This window comes from Molothrus ater, chromosome 9, assembly GCF_012460135.2.
Source record: "Molothrus ater isolate BHLD 08-10-18 breed brown headed cowbird chromosome 9, BPBGC_Mater_1.1, whole genome shotgun sequence".
Lineage (NCBI taxonomy): Eukaryota > Metazoa > Chordata > Aves > Passeriformes > Icteridae > Molothrus > Molothrus ater.
The window spans coordinates 16,405,459-16,429,277 of NC_050486.2; the positions used below are offsets into that span (position 1 = coordinate 16,405,459).

Below are 23,819 nucleotides of genomic sequence, written 5' to 3' on the forward strand. Positions count from 1 at the left end.
CGGCCCGGCCCGGCCCCCGCCGCGCCCCGCCCGCCCTGCGCGCGCTGCTCGGCAACCGAACGCCCGGCCGCGCGCCCGCCCCCGCCCCTGCTGCCGCCGCCGCCGCCGCCGGGCCCCGCGGTGGGCCCCGCCCCGCGCCCCCGCCATTGGGCGATGCTGCCGCAGCCCCGCCCCTCACGCGCTCCGATTGGCCGGAAGCAGGAATCGCTCCGCCTCCCCCGCCGCGCTGAGCCACCGGAGCGGGGCGATGTCCCGCCTACATGCGTCCCTTCCCGATTGGAAGGCGCCGCTTGAAGTTCCGCCCATCCGCCCTATCCCGTTGGGCGCAGGCACCGCTGCCGTGGGGAAAGCACAATACTATTGGTCAGATCGGCTGTCAGTCACTGGGCTGAGGGCCGATGTGCCAGTTGGCAGTTCCCGACAAAGGGGAAAGGGCTTTATTCGGGGTTGTTTCCGCAATGCCGGACTAGCGTTGGAAAACGGCAGTTTCTCCAGCCCCGCTGCGAAGCACTGCTTTGAACAGAATAAAATGTCTTTGCTCTAGAATTCCAGAAGATACTCTGGGTTAGCAGTTTGTGCTCGCAGTGTCGGGGGCTGGGAGCAAGTCAGTGCTCTCCCGCATCAGGCGGTGTGTCGGTCACCCGCCATGAGTGAGGTCCTTCCGCGGCCCCCGGCGGCGCTGGCAGGGGCGCTCCGGCACCAAGATGGCGGCGGCGGCCGAGCTGGGGGCGCTGGGGCGGCGCTGGCTCTGCTGGCTCCTGGGGCTGCAGGCGGTGAGAGCCGATCCGGCGCCTTCGCGCTCGGGGCTGAGCGCGGCTGCAGCTCCTGAGACAAGGAGTGGTTGTGAGGGCGGGGAAGGCAGCGTAATACATGTCCCGGGGCGGGAGGCGCGGGCGTCCGCGGGGCGGCTGCTCCTGCGGCCGTGGCCGCCTCTTTTGCTTTCCATGTCGGAGATTGGGCTCTACTTCTGCCCTCTTCCTAAAATAGTTTTGTATTGGTGCTGCCTTTTTTTAACACAGTAAATTATTTGGTGTGAAAAGAAAGCAATAGTGTAGCGTAGATTTGGAGCCAAAGCTTTGAAAGAGCAAACTCTGATGAAATGTGGCGCATCACTTGCTAAGTGTCTGAAATTATCTTGGTCTGATGGGAATTTGCTTTCTGGAGTGTGAGGGGTTTTTTCCAGTCCTAATCAGAGACATTTATTATGATTATTATTATTGTTGCAGGAAAGTATGATAGTTACGATACTAAAAATTGAGTAAAAATATTAGGTATAGAGATTTCCTTCTCTTTATTGTTTCCTTTACCTCTCTGTACTTTTATTCTCAAGGTATTTTGAGCTTGCTGGGTAACCAAAACTGCTTGAATGAGGAATTATCATGTAATGGAGCCTTTACTTGCTTTCATACATTGTTAGTGTTTTGGTTGGTTCTTTCTCACACACACACAACCCAAAATAAAATCCTCAGGAGAGCATTGGCCTAACGTTCATGGATTGTTTAGGGATCTGCTGGGCAAAGGTGTCCGGAGAGAGGCTGCTGGAAGCCAAGTGACAATGCCAGTAGCCCTGTCATTGCTCCAAGGGGAGCAGATGCAGCAGTGACAGTGAAGAGATGACAATAAAGCATCAAAGGGGTGGATAGCAAGGCGCAAGAAAATGGTTTTAGTTACTACCATCATTGATTTAATAAGTGAGCCATAATTAATATGTAGCTTCAGCAGAGTTTGGAATGCTCCTTTGGGGCTTTTTATGCTACTGTGTCAAGAGACTAACTCATTCTTTCTAATCATTGCAGCATTTAAAACCATCTTTTAAAAAAATAATTAATACTAAGTGCAACATTGTATTGACTTTCAGGTGAGTGTTTATGGAGCACAGTTGTCATCAGAAGCTTGCAGAGAGCTGGGCTTCTCCAGTAACCTGCTGTGCAGTTCTTGCAACCTTCTTGGGCAGTTCAATCTGAATCAGTTGGATCCCTTCTGCAGGGAGTGCTGCCAGGAAGAAGCTCAGCTGGAAACTAGAAAGGTGAGTTTTGGACCAAATCCCTTGTGGAATAATTGAACATGTCATGTTTATGATACATGAGAACCTGTGTTATCATCTCAAGAGGAAAATGCAGTGATTACTCCTAGCCCAATATACATGTACAGGGTCTGGATTTGCAGACTTGCCATCTGCTGTGAAATTATGTCCCTGTCCCAACAGGGCAATCTTTGGTTCTTTGGCAGCCCTTCCCTGGTGTGACATGACCATAGTTGGGAGCTATATCCAGCTTCTTTTCAAAGGAAGATCCATGGGATTGGAAGAGGGCAGAAGAAGAGGATAAGGAGAGTGGGGCTTGGTGACAGCTCCTGCTTGGTCACTGACCCATACCACCATGGCCAGGATAGCTCAGATCAGTCCCAGGCTACAAAGGGCTACTGCAGCCTCCAGTCAGTTCCTGGAGTGGCACAAACCTGATAGAAGCAGGACTGCTCAAGTCCATCCTGCAGCAGAACAGCTAGATACTTTGGGAATATATACAGATATATCCAGAACAGCTGGATATTTTGGGAATGATCTCTCTAAGAGCTCATGCTGTGCTTCAGTCTTTTCAAGGCAAAACCTTTCCTTTATCTATAGTAAATAAATATCTGTGATCCTTAAGGTATGTTATCAATGAAGAATTTTTAGAGTTCTTGAAAAGACTACATGTTTTCTAAAATGGGGTAATTTAAGAGTGTTCTAGAATATAGTGAAGACAAATTAATCATCGAGAAAGTAGAGGTTTCAAGGATGAGAGGTGCTGAAATTATTTTTAATGGCCAGGAGATAGTGAAATAACTGACATAATGAAATTAATGGGCAAATCTAGCAGGTTTTTCTTGCCAATTAAATTCAGCCTAATATTTAAAAAAGAAAGTCTGCCTTTAATTTTTAATAAAACCACTGATTACACTGTTAGGTACAATATATTAAGTATCAAGAAGCATATGTTTGAGATTGGCAGAGAATTCATAGTTTAATTAGTAGCTTCCTAATATTGACAGACTTTAAGTAGTAAATTTTATGCATTAACAAAGTCATATTTCAATACAATCCTTCTGGGACTTGATATGTAAGGCTTTTTCTTTGCTAGATCTGTGAATCTGATAAAGGAAAGTTTGTCTCTGGGGAAGCTCCAGTTCTTTTACATGTGCATACACATATATAAAAATATGTACATATCTATACATATGCAAACAAAAACCTGAGGTTCAGAATGAAGTCTAAGGAAATGTACTAAGAGGGAGTGGCAGAATAGAAAGGGTCTCCAGCATGCTCAGTAACAGCTGTGCTGGCAGCAGCAGTGAGGCTTTGTGTCCTCATGTAAAGAGAGGATGCTTTCATTTGCTCAGGTAATATTCTCAGAGTTTTGCCTCAGTGCATAACATGTAGCACAAGAATGCTATGGAATGCTTATGGAGCAGGACAATTTCTGTTGTCATTTGATGGGAAAATAAGCTAGGGAAACTATGTTGCATTTCTGTCAATGTAACTTCTGAGAAAAATGTCTTAACAGTTTATCAATAACATATTTAAGGATGTAAGTTAGTTTGTACTGTGAACATTGTATTAATAAAATTTGGATCAAATAACAGAAATTAAATTAATAGAGAGTCTTCTTAATTTCCTGAATCAGACCTAGATTTCATTGTGTGGATAATTACACTTTCTGTGTAAGGATAAGCAAATGCCATTTTGTGGTCAGGACTTCACATTGTAAACATTATTAGTCTGAAAACTTTTTTTATTTTAGTCATGATCAATGAAGTAAAGTAAATAACACAGAGCTGGACAGGGTCTCAAGGGTGTTTGACAAATTCTTTCATAGTGGACCAGATTTCTTTGTATATTCACAGGAAGCAAGAAATTGTATCTTAAAAGTTGTTTTTTTTAATCTATTTGTGTTTTACCCAGTTTCATTTTCTTGGGATTGGGCTTTGTAGTAAATGTGAACAATGTAGATTTTGATTATTACTTTATCTTTCCTTATTTCTGTGATATTTCTGAAGAAATGTAACACAAATGATACTTGAGATTTGGAGATAATATGGTAAGCTTGAAGTATGGGAGTGATTATGATAGTGTTTTCATACATTTTCATAGCTCAGTTTGAATGCAGGCTTCCCATATTGTGTGCATGAATGGAAATACTGGATTGTTCTAACATTATTATTTCTTATAGCATCATTTCTAATTTTATTATGAATGCTGTTTCAGAAAGTGGAAAATTTTTATACTGGTAGTACTGCTTAGAAATGTATATTTCAGATTTGGCAATTGTTTGGAGGTTTTACATTTTTTTTAAAACTCATACTCAGTAATTTCTCTTGAAGACTAGCCAGTGGAAAATTAGTGTTTGGAGACTGTTAATATTATCTTAACAGACTGTATTCAGAATCATCACATTTTGAATTGACTTGTGTTTTTACATAGTGCTGGTTGTAACAGATGTCTGTAATTGAGTTTGAGATTTTACTATTACATAAAAGTTAACAATATAATTTTTAGTAGCTTTTTGCTAAAAAAAAATTTTCATGCTAGGTATGCAGACTGTGAAAACTGAATGCTGCCTTTTGCTGTAGTTTTTCCTTTTCCCTGTTTTTTTTGTTTCCTGTTACCACAGAAATCTTCCTTCTAATGAAAATTTGATAGTAAAGAGTGAATGAATATTGAAAGTTCTTAAAGGCTTTTTTTTCCTACCCTCTTGCTTGTAGAATTTTTCATCTTACTCTGAAGCCCTGCCTGTCAGTGTGAAATGTTTGACTTTGTGCTTGGCAGCCTGGCATGTTGCTGAGCTCCAGAGCAGGGGTGCTCTGGGTTTTGCTGGGGCTGTGGCTCCGTGCTCCAGGCACCTCTGCTTCCCCAGAGGTGGCACAGCACCTTGGCTGCCTGCTGCAAACAGCCTTGGCAGCTGCTGGAGTTCCAGGACATGCTTCAGGACTTTAATTTTACTGTCTTTGCAGCCATGTGGCAAATATCAGAAATAGGGAAAGCAAGAGTTAGTTTATTGCATGACTTTTGCCTGAGTTCTAAATGAGAATTTAAAGTTAAAGGTAATAGCACATCTATCTGAGAATTTTTACATAATTGCTGCTTTTCACAAATGGTCTGTGAAATATCCTCAGGCCTAAAAATGTTTCATGCTGCATAGTATCCTCAAATGAGATGTTTACAGATTTGAACTGTTTCATAGCCTTGAAAGAAGCGTATTTATTAATCCTGCTCTTGTTATTGGTCCAGTAGTTTGTGAATTGACATTGTGGAAAATAGCTGTGAGATATTCTTGTTACACAAAATTTGTCTTGCTCTGAACTTTTGCTGACACCTGTCCAGTGAAATATTTTAATTACTTCATAATTGGACTGTGGGTAAAATGAAAATTGTTTTGGTTATTTTCTCCTCCTCTAGAGATTTTGTATGCAGTCTGACACTAATTCAGAAGCCAGATTAAACAGTATTGCTTTAGACAGCTGCAAGTTTTAAGCCTCAGTCTGTCAGATGCAGAGTTCTGCTGGTGTGTAAAACAGAGAAGGATGAAATGGAGGTGAAGCTAACTGTGCGTGAAATTGTAGTAGCAGGAGAGATTGTCCATATTTTGCAGTAGCTGAAAATAGCTGCACTCCATCTGCAGCTTCACATAGGCTGTGTTATCATTTCAGACATAGCTATAAGCATATTCCATTAATTGTATATTATAATCTTAGATTTATCTCAATAATATATGCGTGTCAAAATCCAAATTGATTTTAAAAATCAACTCTGTGATAAAATTTGCAATACATTAAATTTTATAGTTGCACTGTGCAGGATTCCTACAACCCATAAAAGTTATCTATATATCTAAATGGAGCTTTGAAAAATATATTTTGCTCACCAATATGTGTTGAACTTCAACATTTTAAAATTCTACTGTCAAGTATTTGTCATATGGTATTGTTAAAGTGTTTGGTGACTTAGAAAACATGATTCCAGGTGTAATGACTAGGTGCTTCTTCTATTAAAAAAACAACAAAACAAATTGAAAGCTTTCTTAAAACTCCTCTCTTTTACATGTATAGAATTCTTAAATGTGCTCTCATGAATTATAAGGAAGAATAAGGTGACAAGTCTGAACAAGAATAATAACATTCTTGTTCAGACTTACTTTTAAAACTCAAAAAATAGTTTATAAAACTCACAATAATTGCTGGAAGTAGAATAAGTTGAAGTGCTTTTAATGCTCTGGTTACTCCTGTGTGACCCAATTTACATTCATTTTTCAGGTTCGTTTTTTTTTTCTTTTCATTACACTAATTAGAGTGCTACACTCATGTTGCTGTTGACTGCTCTCTTGTTCTGCCAGAGGCTCTTAACATGAATAGGTCTACTCTCATTGGAGCTTCTGGTTTTCAACTCAATGGTTAAAAACAGAACTACTTAGAATTCATTGACATCTCAGAGATGTAAAGTAAGTCATATCAATACTTACAGAAATTAATTAGAATTTTAGTTTAATTCTAGCTGTTTCTCAAAACCCACATCTTTTTCTGTCTTTTGATGTGTCCTGTGAAGTCTCTTTGATACTTTGTAAAAAATCAAATTGTGTTTTTATCTGACTGTAAACTGACTTCCTTATTTCTAACATGTTACACAAAAATAGTTGAAATTCATTCGTTTTCTAGCAAGTGTGGCTTCAACAACAGTGTGATCCAATGACAGCATATTTTGTTTAACGTTCAAGTAAATAATCAGAACTTTGTAATTAAGACTAATATGTCATATGATCTCCTTTCAAAGTTTGCTTTTAACCAAGTGTCCCATACAGTTCATGCAGGAATGATTTTATGGGCTCTATTGATAGAGAGGTTAGGGAATCTGAGATGACACTGTTCTCTCTAACTGAGAAAGTCTCTTACCAGTACTGTTGCTTCAAAATATTACCCACAACCATTCCTTGTATTAAAAGTGTGCTGCAGTGGATGTCCTTTTCAAGAACTTTACCATGTACACTCTTTCCCTTCCCTCTGTACATGATGTTATTGGCAATGAAAATTAATGTTGATAAGAAGTAGTCCTAGATAAGGGAAGTGCAGCTAGCTAGTCAATGCCTAAGACAGAAATTTACTGCCTTTTGTTTGGTTCAGATTCACCAAGTGTTCATCTCTGTCAGATAAACTAAGATAAAATACATTATCTGTCTGTAATAGGGTAAGCCTTACCCATGGAACAGCTCTATCTGATCTTATCAGTGAAAAAAAAAAAAAGGGTTAGGGAAACTATAAATGTGAATTTGCTAAATGTGAGTTTCAGTTGTTGATGTGCATCAACAACTGAATGTGCTGGTCAATGGAGTACTTTTAGCTAATTAAGGCTGACCTTCATCTAGATAAAGCACTGGCATTTGACTCTACATTCGTTGAAGAAACTTCAAAAAGTAAAAGTCTCAAAATTAATGAAATGTGCAAGGTCAAATAAATATCTCATGACATCTGTTCTCAGTGTTTTCTTTGCAACTCTAAGATGCATTATTTTTTAACAAAAGCACAGACTGGAGAATAAAAGAGATGTTCAGGGATTCTACTTGTAGAGGTAAGTAGGTGCTCAGATAGAATCAGATAGTATAGTCCAGAATTGAAACCTGACCTGTTAGCTTCCTGTCTGTACTCTTTCACGTGCATCATTCTGACTGGGTCCAAGTGAGAGCCAGTAAATAGGGGCCCTTTTTCTGCCACCCTTCTCTATTCCACTCAAACTGGGTATTCACACCATCTAAGCCAAGTGACAGTTCCAGAGGTCTAAAGTTGGTGGTTGCTCAGCTTCTCTATTTTCTCTCTCACCCTTGTGCCAGATCTCTTGCTCACATGAACTTACACCAAACATTGCAGAGAACAAAGTTAATAAAAACAGGCTGCCAGGACCAGAAGCTGGTTTGGAACTTTTCAGTGGTTACTGGATTTTAAACAGCAGAAATGTTTATAGAATCCAACAAGGAGGGTATCATTAAACACCAAAAGTAGTGGTGGATGACACATTTCCTTTATGCTGAAGAATGGAATAGTAATGCACAACTATATTTTGTATGTACAGAATAAAAAGTCTCCTTTGAGTCTTCTACTCAAAGCAGAACTCAAAGTTCTGAGGCTCTCCAAGAATGCAGATTGTACAGTCTTCCTTAGTAGATTCCTCAGTGCTTAAACAGCATCATTGTGACTTTTTTTCACCCTTACACTCCATCGGAATTTCCTTCCCCACAAATAAATGAGAGCTTAGATTCTGCTCAGCTTTGTTCAGAGCAATTTGCCTGAAATACATATCACTAATCACAGGAGTAGCACTGACTCACATAACTGGTTTTTGACTGTTAGACTCTGTTTCCACACTTATTTAGAGTTAGGCATGTCCCTTCACAGGATAATGAGCTGTCAGTGGTAGAAGTTGCTTTGTTGCTAAATTTACTGATGACATCAGTTCAGAATGATTGTGTGTGTATAGCAATGACTTTCTTGGCTTGCTGTATTATAGAGCAGTAATTCAGAATGTTCCTGGCAGTGAGGCTTTCTGACTGCTCCCTGTTAACCCACAGATTCTTACTCATGTTCTGCCTCCAGGAAAAGGAAAGACAAAAGCAATTTTGAAAGCCTTGAGCTGTCCATATAAGTGCGTTCTCTCCCACAGAAAATACTTTATAGTTTGTATCTCAGTGTGTATTCTTTTGAAGGTTTCTAGCTTAGAAGACTAGTTTTCTAGTAAAAGTCACAAATTAACTGCTAGTTAAAAGAGTTTAGAGAAAAAGCAAAAGCAAAATCTATTTTTGTTGTAAATTTCTAGGAAGAACAAATATTAATTAACTTGGTTTGCTTTCTGTGTGTGTGGATGGAACACAGTAAAAATTAAGTTGCATGCTTTCATAAGAGATAATTTACCCTATTTTTCAACAGTACCATTTTGCATAAACTAAGGAACTTTGGCCATTAATAATAATAACATCCATATTTTTGCTGAAATTTTTTGAAGTCAATAGGAGATGAGGAGCTGTCTTCTGCAAACCTGCTTATATCTTAATATGAAATTAGAATTGCAGTGAATGTCATAAAAACAGCGTTTACATTGGAAAGAGAGTTGTTACTAAAGATTTAATAGAAGATAGTATTTTACCTGAGGCAAGTGAAAATTCTAGAGGTTTAGCTGTAGCCATAAGTTTGCTTTTCTGCTTATTCTCAGAACATAACTATATTTTTGAAACAGATATTAGGAGAGGACAGTATGCACATACTGGAGAGAATCCAGGTACCATAAAGTAGCTGTGGCCCCTTTTGTGGCTGTGCCTTAACAGCCTGTTTCATTTCATGTTTTAAGACTGGTACTGTCAGCTGATTACAAACAGCTGTACAAATCCAGCCTGAATGACACTTTGTAACCTATGTCAGGCAGGGTCACCTCGAATTAATAATTAGAAGAAAGCAGTGTGCAAAATATAAATGTCATAGAAGTAAAATTAGGTATAAATTGCTATATTTTATTTAACTTTTTTGTCACCTTTGATCTAACAGAATTTTATTACAATCAAGGAGCAATCTGACTAATACCACTTTTTGCAGTTCAGTTTGGTCTGAATTCCTGTTTGGGTGTAAACATTAATGGTTATGTAGCAGGAATGTCACTTTTCTTCTGGAGTCTTCACCATGAGTAACTGTGATAACAATAGCATATCACTGTAGAAATGAGGCACTGCTGGAATTGTGTCTTGCAGAAATTGCTTCAATTCTCTTCCTAATAGCAGGTGAAAAGTTTTCTTTCATATAAGTTAAAGAAGTTCCATATTTTTACAATGCATATTTTTAACTAGCACAATCCTTATGCAGAAGGGTGTTATTCTGATGTAATTAGCACTCTCCTTCATAATTAAGGCAGACATGACCAATAATGTGGTTTGTCTCTTTTCATTTGTGAAAAGCCATCCTGATTGCATCAGTATGGACTGTTACAAGAGTTTCAAATGCTTTCCAAAAACTTTTGAAATAAACTGAACTCAGATTGATACTTTGGAAAAAACGTGGGAGAAGTTCAAATATTGTCACAGTAACTTTAGAAAATATGCTGCTACAATGTTATAAAAATGTAAGTTCTTTTTATAGATGCAGACATGAATCAGCACTTGTTTTGGATTTTAACATGGACACCAGTAATAGTTTAGAATGTCTTTATTTCATTGCTTCTAGTACTTAATTCACTTTCATAAGCACTAAAACAAGTGAAGCATTACTTTAAAATGAACTAACTCATGAGTTAAGCATTGTGTAATGAACTGACTCGAGATGTTTGTGCCTCCATATGATACATGTCATTCTTATTAATACTTGAACACAGTGACTGCCTTCACAAGGAAATTTGGAGAACATCTGCTCTGGACACAATGAGATGGTAGATATTAACAACTAGGCTTTTGTGGTGGGCTAAGTGATGCAAATAAACCTAGGTTTTTTGCAAAAGACACCTTTGTTTAGAGTTATAAATGAAGCCAGTTGATTCTTCTTTTTTCTGGTCTAGCTATCGAGAAGGCAGCTGTTATTCCCAGCATGAATCTAAACCTTTTTGTCTGAGAACATTTGGGTTTCAATTATGGCAGAATTACAAGCTCAAAATTTAGACATCAATGATTGAGCTGTTTTTCTTTGTTAAATTTCTATAAGATATTGGCCAGGAATTACAAACTGGGAGGAGTGAGGTGTTACAAAATGTCTTACATATTTTAGATTTCTACAGTGATTTTGTTCCATAAAAATTCGTGTTTGGAAGGAAAATGACTAAGAATAATTTGCAGTAATAAGAATTCAATAATGTTCATTTTACTGTTTTCCTAAATTTGAGTGTACCTAGCTTGTGATAGACTTACATAAAATAGTTCATTAACTACAGAGAAGGTTATTTATTCCTTTGTCTACTTCTTTATACTGATTTCTTGATAGAAAAATGCAGATACCTTGTCAGTATCAGAGAAATCAGAATAAATGTTCAGTGGATTAGTGAGTATACAAGGGAATATCTAAATCTAGGATTGCTGATAGAACTGTTGAATTTTTTTTTTAAAAGAGACAAGGTAAGTGAAGTTTATGAACCCTGTGCCGTGTTTCCTCCATTTTTGTAATTACTTCATGTTTTAATTCCAGAGAAATTTTAATTATGCAAGCTAGTTATCTGAGCTGTTTATCACTACCTTTTTTAATTAAAACCTTGAGTTGGGTGGTGAAAAAGCTTATAAAAAGTCTAGTATTTATGATCTCTTGAGTATTGTTTCATAGTATTTCTGGGTTTTAACAGTCAAATCTTAGGTTTTTATCTTAAATACAATGTTTAGTTGAAAATGTATCTGTAGCTAGGCAAATTCCTGAGATGCTGTTCTGAACAGATAGAGCAGTGTAACATTCTCTTCTCTGGTTCCCAAGGAAGTAATGATTATTGATTAGTTCATGTAAGAGAGAAGTTGTAATTTCCCTGCAAATGATTAGAGTATTTGTTATGTTCTAATTCATAGTATTTCAGCAAATACTGAGTTGGCCCTGAATCAGAATTTGAATATTCAGAAATGAACATGTATTTTTGGCTGTCTATAATGCCTCCATGCGATCGGTGATGGAATGTTAATAAAATTGTCTTGGAGATTTCTGTTTATCGTGTGTGGTTTGCTTTTTCAGATGGGTTCATGAAAGTTTTAATTACTTGTGTTCACAGTTCATATTTTAAGTGAAGCATGAATTTATGTAATTTCAGTAAGGTTATATTTTCTATACTCAGACTTGCATATTTGTTATGAAAACACTGTCTAAAAGAACATGAAAGCAGAGGTTTTAATTGTCTATGAAAGGTAATAAATTAAATTAAAAATTTTTAAATTAAACTCATTCTGTCTGCTAATCTATAACAGTGGGGTTTAAGGCTTAGAAGGATGTGATTTGGTATACAGTATTATATATCTATAGTATATATACTACATGTAATATTAAAATTCCTTACTTTGAGTATGAAGTTTTAGTAGCTGGAAAATATGTTGTCAATTTAAGATTCATCAAACTATAGAACCATTTGCATGTTGCAAAAAGAATCACAAAATAGTCTAAAAATATGACAGTATGCAAGATAATAAGGTGAATAGTTTTTATAGATATTATATAAAATTTAACTTATATTTTAAAGAGACTGAATCTGAATATCTTGCATAGCAGTCAGAAGGGATTGACATCTAAGTGCAAGTATCAAAGTTAGCCCAGCCTGTACATATTACTTCACCTAAGGCCCGTTAATGTGATCTGTCCTTCTGCAAACACAATGAACTAAAATCAACCAGTAGCCCAAATGGGAAATTTTAAATTACTGCCTTATCTTTATTATAAGTATTTCACTGTCCAAGTTAGGTTTAAAATGGAAAGTAAAATTTCATTTAATGAGATTTTGTTAGTATCTTTGGGAAGGAAGGAATAGTTTTCCTATTACTAATCCATAATTCCTGTTGTAACATGTCCAGTTGCAATTTTTAAATGAAACTTTGCTTACACCAACAGTATATCTCAAAAGATCTTTTTTTTGTTGTTTTTATATTTTTAGTATAACGAATGAAAATTTTCATGTATCCTGAGTGAATGGGTCAGCTGTTGCATAATCAGAGACAGGTGTGGAACTGTGATTCTGTCTAGGATCTTACTTGTAATTAGCATTGACAGAATATCATATTGTCTCCTCAGAGAAAAACAGTTCAACAGATAACACACTATAAATAAACTAGTAATTTAGATTACTTTTGTCATTAACAACTTCTGTTTATTATTACAGCTTTATGCAGGAGCTGTCCTAGAAGTATGTGGATGAAAATTGGGAAGGTTCCCTCAAGTCCAGGGTAAGTAAAGCCACTAGTATTCCTTCAAATATGAAATATTGTCACAGCTGAATGACAAAAGGTACTTTTAAGTACATTACAAGTAGTCATAAATTCAGTATATTATATCAGTAAAGTTGCATTGACCTGAAACTCATAGAACCGGCCTCCAGTAATCGCTAGATGAAATTATATTGTGCACTTATGGAACGATTTTATTTTCACAGATCCTGCCATTTAATTGTTTTATCAGTGGATAATGACAGACAGATAACAGGAATAGAATACAGTACAGCAAAAGGAAATTCAGTACCATCAGTGTCTGGTGGGAGGAAGCTGCAGGAAAAAAAACTGTGAGAAATTTCAAACTGGACTTTTCTTATAAATTAGGGAAGAGCTTAGGTGATAGCAGTACTATGGTTTATTTTGGGGTTTTTTCCTGAAATGAGGACCCTAATACCATACTCTCTAATGCTAAATTTTGGACATAGTTGGACATAAGTACTAATTTGGCTTTAGAATTTAAAATTGCACAAGCAGCAAGTCTCCATCTACTGTGGGAAGTATTAACACCTCCCTGTTTGAAGGCTGGCTGACAGAGTGGGGGAAAAAAGTTTTTAAAACAGGTAACAATTTACATAAGTTGTACTGCATTATATCCTTTCCTACCACCTCTGCCCACACAGCTGAGTTGAATGACAAGGCCAGAGCAAAGCTCTTTTCTCTTTTCCACTGTATAAAATGTCCAAATGAGAATTCTTTAAATGACTTTTCATACTGAGGGATGTGAGGAGATAACTTTGTTAGCACAGGAGTCTATATTATCTCCATGAATGTTCAAATTTAGCAAACATAAAAATATTCCCTACTGTTGCTGCCCATTTGCTCAGCTGCTTCATGGTTCTGGGTTTGTGACATGAAAGTGCTCATTTGAGCCATAGTTTGAAGGAGAAGGTTAAACTGTTAGCCTGACTCTAGCCTGCATTGTGTGCTCAGTTATCTTCACGTGTAGGTCCTTGAAGGAAATGGCCCTCAATTCCTGCTGTGTGCACACTTTGAAACATGTTCCAAGGACTTGGGATGGTGCAAAAGGAAAAACTTGAAAATTGTGACTAGTTCTTTTTCCCTTTCAATTCTTGGTTATCTAAACCTCCTCAAATATTTACATTCCGTTTATCATATAGGTTACTTTTTAAAGTGGCTGGATACAGTTCATTGTTTTTTGAAAAGGATCTCTGTTTTGACCACTTATCTTATCTTAACCAGTTTTGATTTGGTACAGTAAGAATTAAGAAAGGACTGAGTAGTGCACTTAAATTTCTTTTTTGTGTTTTCATCACCAATTTCTGCAGCTATTCAATCTAAACTTATCTTAACCAAATTTACAGCTAGGGTATTAGAAGAGGTTGGAAGATGGGATATGTATTAGAAGCATACTTAGAAATTTTTAAAAGCAGTAGAATATATTCTTTCAGCTGTTGTTTGCCTTCACACTTGTATTAATCTCAGAATAGCCAGATTTTCTCATTTATTTTAACTTCTAACAGAAACAGTATTTAATGTCTCCATCTTGAGACATTTGTTATGGAAGTTAGGTTGCCTTAAGGTCATGCTGCTGCTTTGGAAGCATTGTCTTTGTAGGCTTCATTCAGCTGTGTAGCCTGTCACTGACAGTGTCTCATCACAAATATCTGAATCCTTTTCCATAGCTTCTCTGAGGGTTTTGTTAGAGTTTGTTTAGATGTATTTGGTTTTTCTCCCCAGAATATACACAAAATGGCATTGTTAATTGCAGGACTTAGAATATATTAGAATTACATGGATTAGTGTATGTTACTACTGTATTCTGAGATTAATAACTGTGAAGTCTTGGCCTCTAAGTACCTGTGGAAATTGTTTTGTCACTTGGATTAGTCCCACAGACTTGAAGTGTCTCAGGCTAAATCTGGATTATGTTTAATTTGGCTAAGGGATGAGCAGTGTTGTTTTGTTGGGTTTTTTTGTTGCGGTTGGATTTTTTATTAGGAGATTCACATATTAAAATAGTTAAGGATTGAAATCAGTTGAATTAATAAAGGTTTGTAAAAGTTGCACAGTTGGAAGAAGCTGTGGGCTGCTAGGTCCTCTGTCAAAGTTTCTTTCAAAATTACTGGTTATATAATCTTTAGCTATAAACAGTTCTCAGTCCACCTGTGTGCCTGAAATGTGAGAATCATTACATATGGAATATATTTGTATATAATAGGAAAGCAAAGGAGTGAGAAATGATGACAAAAATCTAGTCCTCAGCAAGAGGATGGAAAAGTGTGGTGTTCAGCAAGTTATCTCAGTCTTGAACTGGATGTTACTGTTTGTAGTGTCACACCAAACAACTAAATTTGGCATTTGTGAATGTGGCCATGTCTCTCAGGTTTTTCAGATAGTTTCTTGTGATAAGTCTGATAACAGACCCCATTTCTGTATGCCCCCTTTAAATTCAATACTAAAATATTCTTACTGATAAGTTTCCCTTAAAATAAAGTGCTTTATTAGAAATGCTATACTCTAAAATTAATTCCTATATTACATATATTTTGAAATTGTACTGTATAAAACTGTTCTTAAATATTTGTCATTTAAAAGCTCTCCATTAAAGTAGAATATTAAAAATCTAAGTGACAAGATTCATAGATGAAGCAATATCTTAATATACCAGGTAAAACAATGACAGTTTTTGGTAGACATCCATAAAACTGAGGCTCTGGAACAGAATAATGAATTAGCTGGGTCAGTGATTAATCTTGCATATTTGTTTTAAGTTGACTTTTCAGTGGCAGCTGTGTTCTGTTCACCATGAGATAGGAGATCAGTGTTTAGACTCCCACATTCTCTCCAGTTTGTTTAAAAAACTGAATTAGACTGGGTTTTTTCATTGAACATTCCTTACATATTTCTCTCTATTCTTTTTCTTTTTTCAATAAAATAATTCTCACCTCTCCTTGTGAGTTAAGAAGTGGACATGCTTCAGCAAATCTGTTCTAGAAACAAGGTTCTTAATCCCTGCACTCATGCTGAGTGCAGCTACATTAAATCCTCCGACTTCAGAGTCAGTCAGCACTATTATATCACCCAACTTCTCCAAGTGCTAAGGGAATTCTTTTAGCTACTAAAATGTAATTTCTTATGGGATTGTATTGTATGAAGTAAGATCACTCATTTCCTAGTTATTTTAATCTGCAATTCATAAGTACTGACAAAAGAAAGTTAGAAAATTATACTATCCTTAAATCTTGCACAGATAAAAGCATTACTAAAACTCTTGCTAAGAATTATGGATACTGTAGTGGGAGACATGCATTGCTTTATCATAATCTTTTGCAAATAGATGACACACAAATTAAAACAATACTTCCCTTCAGATTTAGAAACGTCTCTTGCCCAACTGCTTATACAAAGTACCCCGTCTTTGGGATTTTTTGAAGCTTCTTCTTCAGGTTTGATTGGAGCTCTGTCTTGGATTCATTTCTGAAAGCACGTGGTGCTTTTTATAAAATCACGGACAGCTGCATTGTAACTTAAGAGACTACCACTAGTAGCTATTGATGTGCCATATGAATTCTTAAATTTAACTTTTTATCTCAAACTGAGGTCCCCAAAAGGTACAGAGCTATAGTCATTCACATGTAAATAAGTGCTTGTTGTGTGGTGTAGTTCAGTCTTTTTGCTCAGCTTTCGTGGTAACTTTGGAAGCAGACTCATACCATATTCAAAACAGCAGAGCATGTATTTGTCCCCAAAACAAATGTCTGAGGGAAGACATTAATGCTTTTGTCTTGCCCAGTGATTTACATCTTCATATTTCTAGCAAACATTGCCAATTGTCTTAGCAATGCTCTACTCTTGGGGGCATTACTAAATATTGGAATTTCCTATCTTCATAAAATGTCCCTCTCTTACTCTAGCTTTTGTTTTGGTTTCTTTTCTTTTTCATGGATTTAATACTTGATAATTGGGAATGCCTCAATAAAATGTTTTTTACGTCAAGTTCATTTCAGGTACAAAATTGTCAAGTCTTTATGGTCAAGTCCTTTGTGCCTTTTTAATATAAAATTTTGCAAGATTATGCACAAACATGTGTCTCCAGTAAAATTTCTTATTTTCAAACAGCTTGTGTCTAATATTTCACAGCCAAGAAAGCAGACTGCCCTTCAGCTTATCTGAAGTAACATTACACTTGCTTTCTGTTTATTCAGGTTAACTCAGAACAAATGTTTGTTCTGCTTGGGGAGATGTTTCATGTCCATTTTGGGTCAGGAAGTTCTCTTATGTTGTGTCCTGCTGCACCTCAGAGAACAGTGCAGGTCTGTGCATGTACACAGACTTGCCCTTTTGGCCACAGTGATCCTGAGATTCCTGCAGTCTCCACTTAGGGCTCTGGGATTTAACTCCAACAAATTAGTTTTCACAGGCTTTCTTATTACACCTCTATGTTTTGTATTGAAACAAATGGACATTCTAACAATAGCAGTGAGTTCTCCAATCTGTTGTGTTCCTAGGTAAAGGCTGCTTTTAGTTCTTTAAAAGCACTGTTCAGTGGCGGCCAGGCTTTAAAATGCTCATACACACTTGATCCTTCTCTGAGCCTGTAGCTGTAGGTGATTGTGGGGCAGTCCTGTCTGCTCTTCAGGAGCACCTCAGCCGTGCCTTCAGCAGCACTGCTTTGGTACTGCTCATCATTTCCTGCAGCATAAGGTGAAGTGGTTTTGCAAAGCTCTCTGTGTCTGGAGAACAGCTCTGACTCCTGCTCCAGGATTTAATCCATCAGAACGTGGTGTCCTGGCACTGAGCTCAGGGTTCATCTTACAGAAGTCATGGTGGAAAAGGCCTCTCCTGCTCATCCACAGGTAGCTTAGAGAAAGGGTTGTTTTTCTGTGGTGGGTAATTCCTAAAGCTGCTACAGAGAGAAGCAGATGGGGAGATATCTTGAATAGGATTTAGTATTAAACACCAAACTACTAAATAATGGTGTATAGATGACGTGCAAGTACCATTTAGAGATAGAACCATAAGAAGCAATGTTGATGTCAGGGTATAGAGGGGACACTGTTGGAGCAATGTGAAGGTGGAGCATATGTACCACATCCCATGATAAGCAAGTAGTCATATGTCCCTAAATGTGCACTGTAGCTGCATCTGACTTTCTAACTTCATCATTTCAAAGGCTGCTAATTCAACTCAAGGACTGATTTTGTGGAAAGAAAAAAAAAAGGCATTTGATGGGGTAATCTGTGTTTTTAACGCATGTCAGTATGAGTTTCTCATTTTAGCTTCCGAAATTCAGAATATACAAATTAAGTTATTTGTACATTGAGTGCTTTTCTTTGTTGCATTACAAATTCAAGTGAATGATGCAGAAAGTCACTATGATCAGCATTAGAAATAAATATGCCATAACAGAAACTAATTTTGTTCCAGCTGTCTAAAATTTCAGGAAAAGCATTCTGTAGTGCTTCAGCTTTCAGAAGATTTAGACATTTGACATTGATACAAGTGTGTAATAGCTACTTTTAATGTGGCAGAATGTAATGCTGCCTATAGAATACTTTCTTCTTCCACCTAATGCTGTTTCTACTTTATGTGAGCTTGTTCAGTCCAACACTGCAGCCAGAGAACAGCCTCTCATGTCCAAATAAGCTTTCATCAAATAATCTATCACTCAAGTAACAAATCCTCACACCTGTTACAAGCTTGAAGTGCTGTAACCTGAGGTTCCTCCCAAAGGCAATTTTTTTATTACAATCAAGTTCCAGAGTTCAGATTTGCTTCAGAAACTCTATCCATTTTACTATGCTCTTGTACCATTTTGCAATTAGTCACCCACTGTACTGACTGCTTCTTACAACCCTCTTTTCATATAAGGCTCTAGAGACTGATTTCAGCTTTAGATTTAGGTTGAAGAAGAATGTGAAAAAATTCCTCCAGAAACACTTCAACAGTCTGTGGACTTAACAAATTATAAGAAATGTCTATGCTGCTTCTTTGCATGTTACTTTTGATGATAACCAAGGCAACATGTCACAAGGGCATGGGAAACACTGAAGCTGAAAATACATTTTTGAGTTTAAATCAGAATCAAACTGCAGTATGTGAGCAAGTATGGGTTATTTTGTGCTATTTGAAGTTGTTATACACAGCTTACAATGACATCATTGCGTAGTCTGTAGAAGGAATAAAGACAATTTGAATGAGACAACTCATTTTCTTCAGGGGCCTGGTACATCTGGCAGCTCCATGGGCCATTGGTATTTTTTAAACTTGTTTATATTGTGTAGTGGTTGGTGCAGCAAGCAGTGTATATGATTTTTCTCTGTACTGGGAGCTCGGTGAAAGAGGGAAGAAAGTAAGTGCCACTGTATAACCATGCTGAGAAAGTGTTAAGGGAACTGTCTGCAGTAATGGAAAGATAGGTATAAAGATGCCAGGGGATATCTGTGCAATTACTGAGGAAAGCACTACACTTTGTCAAGCAGTATGAAACATTAGTCCTGAGGTTGCACTCATCTCCATGCACCAGCTGGATGCACTACAATTTGTGAGAGATTCATTGTTGTCTAACCTTGAAAAAGCAGCTTTAACATGCAGCTGGCACCCTTGTAGGAGTCAGTCTGTACTGACAGGGTTCATCCTTGGGGAGATGCTACTGACATACTCCAGGAGCATCCTGAATCCACTAAATCTCTATATAGACACTAAATCCAACTTTTAGCATGTGAAAAGGAAGAATGAGAACTGTTATTTTCTAAATAAATTTTAAGTATTTCTAGAACTCAGACATTCATTAGGGTGAAGTGCTAGGAAGTAGGGGATTATGCTCACACTTTGTCCTGAAATACTTCATATTGTCTTTTCAGAATTAATGCAAAGCCTGGGTTGTGCTGTAGGGATGCAGGGCCTGTGCTGCTGTTAATAGCTGCTGCCAGGTGCTGCAGGTGAGGAGTGGTGCAGCAGCAGCCCCCCTCAGACCTGCCTTCCCTCCATGCAGCTGCCTGACAGCCCATGGAGCCTTGACACCGACTGCCTTCAGGAGTGCCAAGAGAAAAGGAAATATGAGCTTCTCTTCCTGTTTTCTAGCTTTGCTTTCTTGCTGGTTTTCAACACATAATCTCAGAGATCTCTGCAAGACAAGATTGACCATCTTGTTCACCAGAATAACACCTCTGCCCACAGCTTCCTGCGTGCCTGGCCCTGCAGAGCTGCAGAGTGGGGAGGGTGCTGCTGAGATGGTGTCACACTGAGCCTCCCTCCCAGAGCTGGTCCTCAGCCAGACTCTGATCACTCCAACGCTTTTCCTCACATTGCCTAGCAGCAGCATATGGGCCAGTCTGCTGAAGGCTGCCAGTTGGGTGTGCAGATCAACTGCCTTCCACAGTTGCACCAGTGTTCAAGGAAAATCCAAACAGACAGAATTCCTCTTTGGATTACCAGCAAAAATAGGTGTTCCTTTGGCATAATAAGCTTAGTATTAATTTTATAAAGGTAGTAAGATTTTAACATTAAAATATCTTTTAAAGCATAAGTGAAAAAAAATTGAGGAATACTAATTTGACATAAATGTACTTTATGCAAGTAGAGAAGAATCTGATTTTCTTTCTTTTCTCCAAACTGTAGCTTTCGTCAGGAGTGATAAGCCAAAACTCTTCAGGGGGTTGCAAATCAAGGTAAGTAGTAGCCTAACTTTTTTGTTTGTGATGTTAAGAAGAACTGTGTTTGGTGGAGACAGTCTTGTGGATTGTTCCCTATTTGCTGATCAAGCAATCCTTCAGTAGAGGACATATATTTGCATTGCCAGTGTGAATCTTTACAAGTTCCTGTTAGTAATGTTGATTTGTTTACTGCTCAGTAACTGTTTGGTACTAATTCTTTGCTGGTGGTGAGGTTCTGGTTTATTTTATTGTTGTTTGGTTGGTTTTTATCCAAGAAAAAATTATTATTATAGCAGATGGGAAAAGAATCTGAGGAATGTTTATATTCTGTTCTTACTTCATAGATATCTTGGATTTACTCAATTCTGTCATAGTTTCTCCTGTTTTGTTCTCCCTTAGTTTTCTTACCGAGCTGCCATTTCCATAACAGTCAGTGATTCTTGGATTTTTCTTCTCCCTTTCAGAATTCCCTTGCTGTGTTCTACTATGCTATTTTTTCTCTATATACTTCAGACATCCAGCTTTATAAAAATGCATATACTGAATGGTGTTTCTTATGACTTGCATATATGCAAAGTTGCATAAGCTACACTGCCTTAAGCTCCAACAATTCTTTCGTTTCAAGACCTAATCTCAGACTTCACCTTCCTCTTAAAATCCTGTGTGAACTTCAAGTGTACTTTAAAGATGCACATCTTGATTCTCACATCTTGTGCCTGCCATCTCCGTTGCCCAAATGGCACCATCTGGAATCACTTCATAGCTATGCATGGCTGCAATAAGTGATTTGTCCTCTCAGCAGCAGATTCTATGTAAAACAGATTTCCTCTGTCTCACGCATTCATGTCTCTGTGTCCTCCAGTTTCTTTCAAAAGCTTTCTCTCCTTCTGTACATCTGTTTCTTTTTTTTTAAACTTTTTAGATTTATTGAACATCAAAGCAGTCTAGACTACAATTGGTATCAAGTACTACCAGAAAAAAAATGTGCAAATGAATCTGTTTATTTCACAGGACTTTTGGAAAACTCTATAGAGGTGCCACTGGCTTCATTAAGTAAAACCAACTAAGTTAGCTCAGCTGAGCAAAGTGGAATACTCCTGGGGAAATCTTTCCATAAACTTAAATGGTCAGAGCTTTCTGATAGTGTTAAAAGCTTTTATTTGCATTACTTAATTTGGAACTTAGTGAGTTTGAGAAGTGCTGAAGAATTACGTTACCAGCAAAGCATAGTAGGCACACATACAACACAGCAAGAAAGAATGTGATTACATTAGAAATTGATAGAAGTTCGACCTGTTAGAGTGACTCAGAATTTCTAAAATGGTAAAAAGGCTGTTGATCATATAAGAAAAATCATTCATTATCAAAAATCTAGCTTTGGTAATTTAAAACAGTTGGAGTAGATACCCTCCTTCAAAGCCAGGCCAATGGCAGTGCCCCTCTGCACAGGCATTAACTGCTGTGGTGCACCAAGGGAGAACAAGGAGAGGTTTCTGACACCCACCGCCACCCCCCTTCATTTGACTTTTTCCTCCACTTTCCTCTCTGACATTAAATGCAAGTCAGAAGCCTGAAGTGATTTAAATCACTTGAGAGCAGGGGCAGTGTTAGTATGGAGGATGCATTTGCCAACCAAGGTAACTGACTCTTCTTTCCCCCAGTATGTGCGTGGTTCTGACCCTGTACTGAAGCTGCTGGACGACAGTGGGAACATTGCAGAAGAACTGAGCATCCTCAAGTGGAATACAGACAGTGTGGAAGAATTTCTAAGTGAAAAATTAGAACGTCTGTAAATCATTGCTTTCTGTCCTCTTTCCTTTTCATATTTTGTCATGGTAATCTTCTCACATGAAATGCACTACTATTGAAGAAACATTCCAGCATCTCTATTAGTTTTAAAATATCTGTTGTGCTGTACTACATCTTGTAATTAGAAGGGAAGCTTCAGCACACATATCTGACAAGTTGACAAATAGCTTGTCTTAACATTATTATGTCAGCTCTTAATGCATTTATCATTAAGAAAGCTTTGTTTCAAAGTTAATTATGCAAATCTCAGTTTGCTATAATCAGGTCTGTTTTTACAGATGCTCTTCAAACTGAAGAGCTTCAAATAATAGAAATTATTACCATGCTTTTTGTCTGCTGCTCTTTCTTAAGGAAGTTAGAACCAAATGCAACCTATCTCCCAAAGAAACTTGGCTACTGATGCCCTTTTTTATTTGTATTTGAACTGTCCTTTTGTAGAAGCCTTGTTTACAGTGAGTACCTAATTCACAGGTTTGAAAGCTGATGGAGGAACTCATGCTCTGATACGGTGAAACATTTATTAAGTACACTTTAGTGAAGACTACATAGAAAACCTCTGAGGTGTATGAAGTCAGATGTCAGGTGTGCTTTACATCAAGTGTTTTGCTTCAGAAAACATGAGCTATAACTCTTGAAATAGCTTTCCTTCCAACTCTCAGAAGTTTATTGGAAGTTTGTTTATGAAATTAATTTAGAAACTGTTCCTTTAAAATGTGTATTTTTTTTTTCAGTTGAAATTTATGTGAACAGGGAATATAGACAGTATGTATGGTATTGAGTCAAATCCACTAAGACTTGTTGGGTTTTTTCCACTTAGAGTCAATAAATATGGTAATCAAAAATAATGTGTTTTTGGGGTTTTTTTACGTCTAATTAGCAAATAAGTGTTTGCTGTAATTACTTCATGCTCACCAGATTTGGGTTGGATGGGTGTTATGCTATGAATTGAAGTGATACACAGTTTTTGTCTTCATGTATAATTTTATATCTCAAAAAATTTCTCAGTAATTTACAGACTTTATTCCCAGCTTTTGAGAAGAAATCATCAGATTCGTAGCAGAACAATAAACCTGGGACTGAGACCATACTGAACTACCAGAAGTAATGCCCTAAGGTTATTCTTCAGGCATAGCATTTGGAGTTTTTATTCCCAAAATATTCTTATAAACTCATAGAGATTGTGTGCAGCTGACTCCTATTCTTGTGAATATGTTCCTATCTTCCAGGTGACTCAGTGTGAGACAGCTACAATAGTGGTCACCACTGTCTTGGAGAAACATGATCTGTACATAAAAAGCACAAATCTGCAGCTTGTGCTGACTTAGCACAGTCAAACATGGATTTGTTCTTGGGACACATGATGTGTTAGTCAGCAGATGAGCTACAACCAAAACGTGGCATGACAACCCTGTAACGTGGTAGTAAAAGTATGCTGCCATCCACTGGTCTTCTAATA

General features: G+C 37.5%; 1 protein-coding gene across 1 annotated transcript; it reads left to right on the forward strand.

Annotated features, from left to right (window-relative positions):
* Window positions 1-520: 520 nt before the first annotated feature.
* SELENOF (selenoprotein F) lies at window positions 521-23,208 on the forward strand. Its single transcript, XM_036387905.2, has 5 exons — window positions 521-773; window positions 1,859-2,026; window positions 12,830-12,893; window positions 20,520-20,569; window positions 22,216-23,208. The coding sequence occupies exons 1-5, from the start codon at window positions 705-707 to the stop codon at window positions 22,345-22,347; spliced, it is 483 nt and encodes a 160-aa protein (XP_036243798.1). The 5' UTR covers window positions 521-704; the 3' UTR covers window positions 22,348-23,208.
* Window positions 23,209-23,819: the final 611 nt, after the last annotated feature.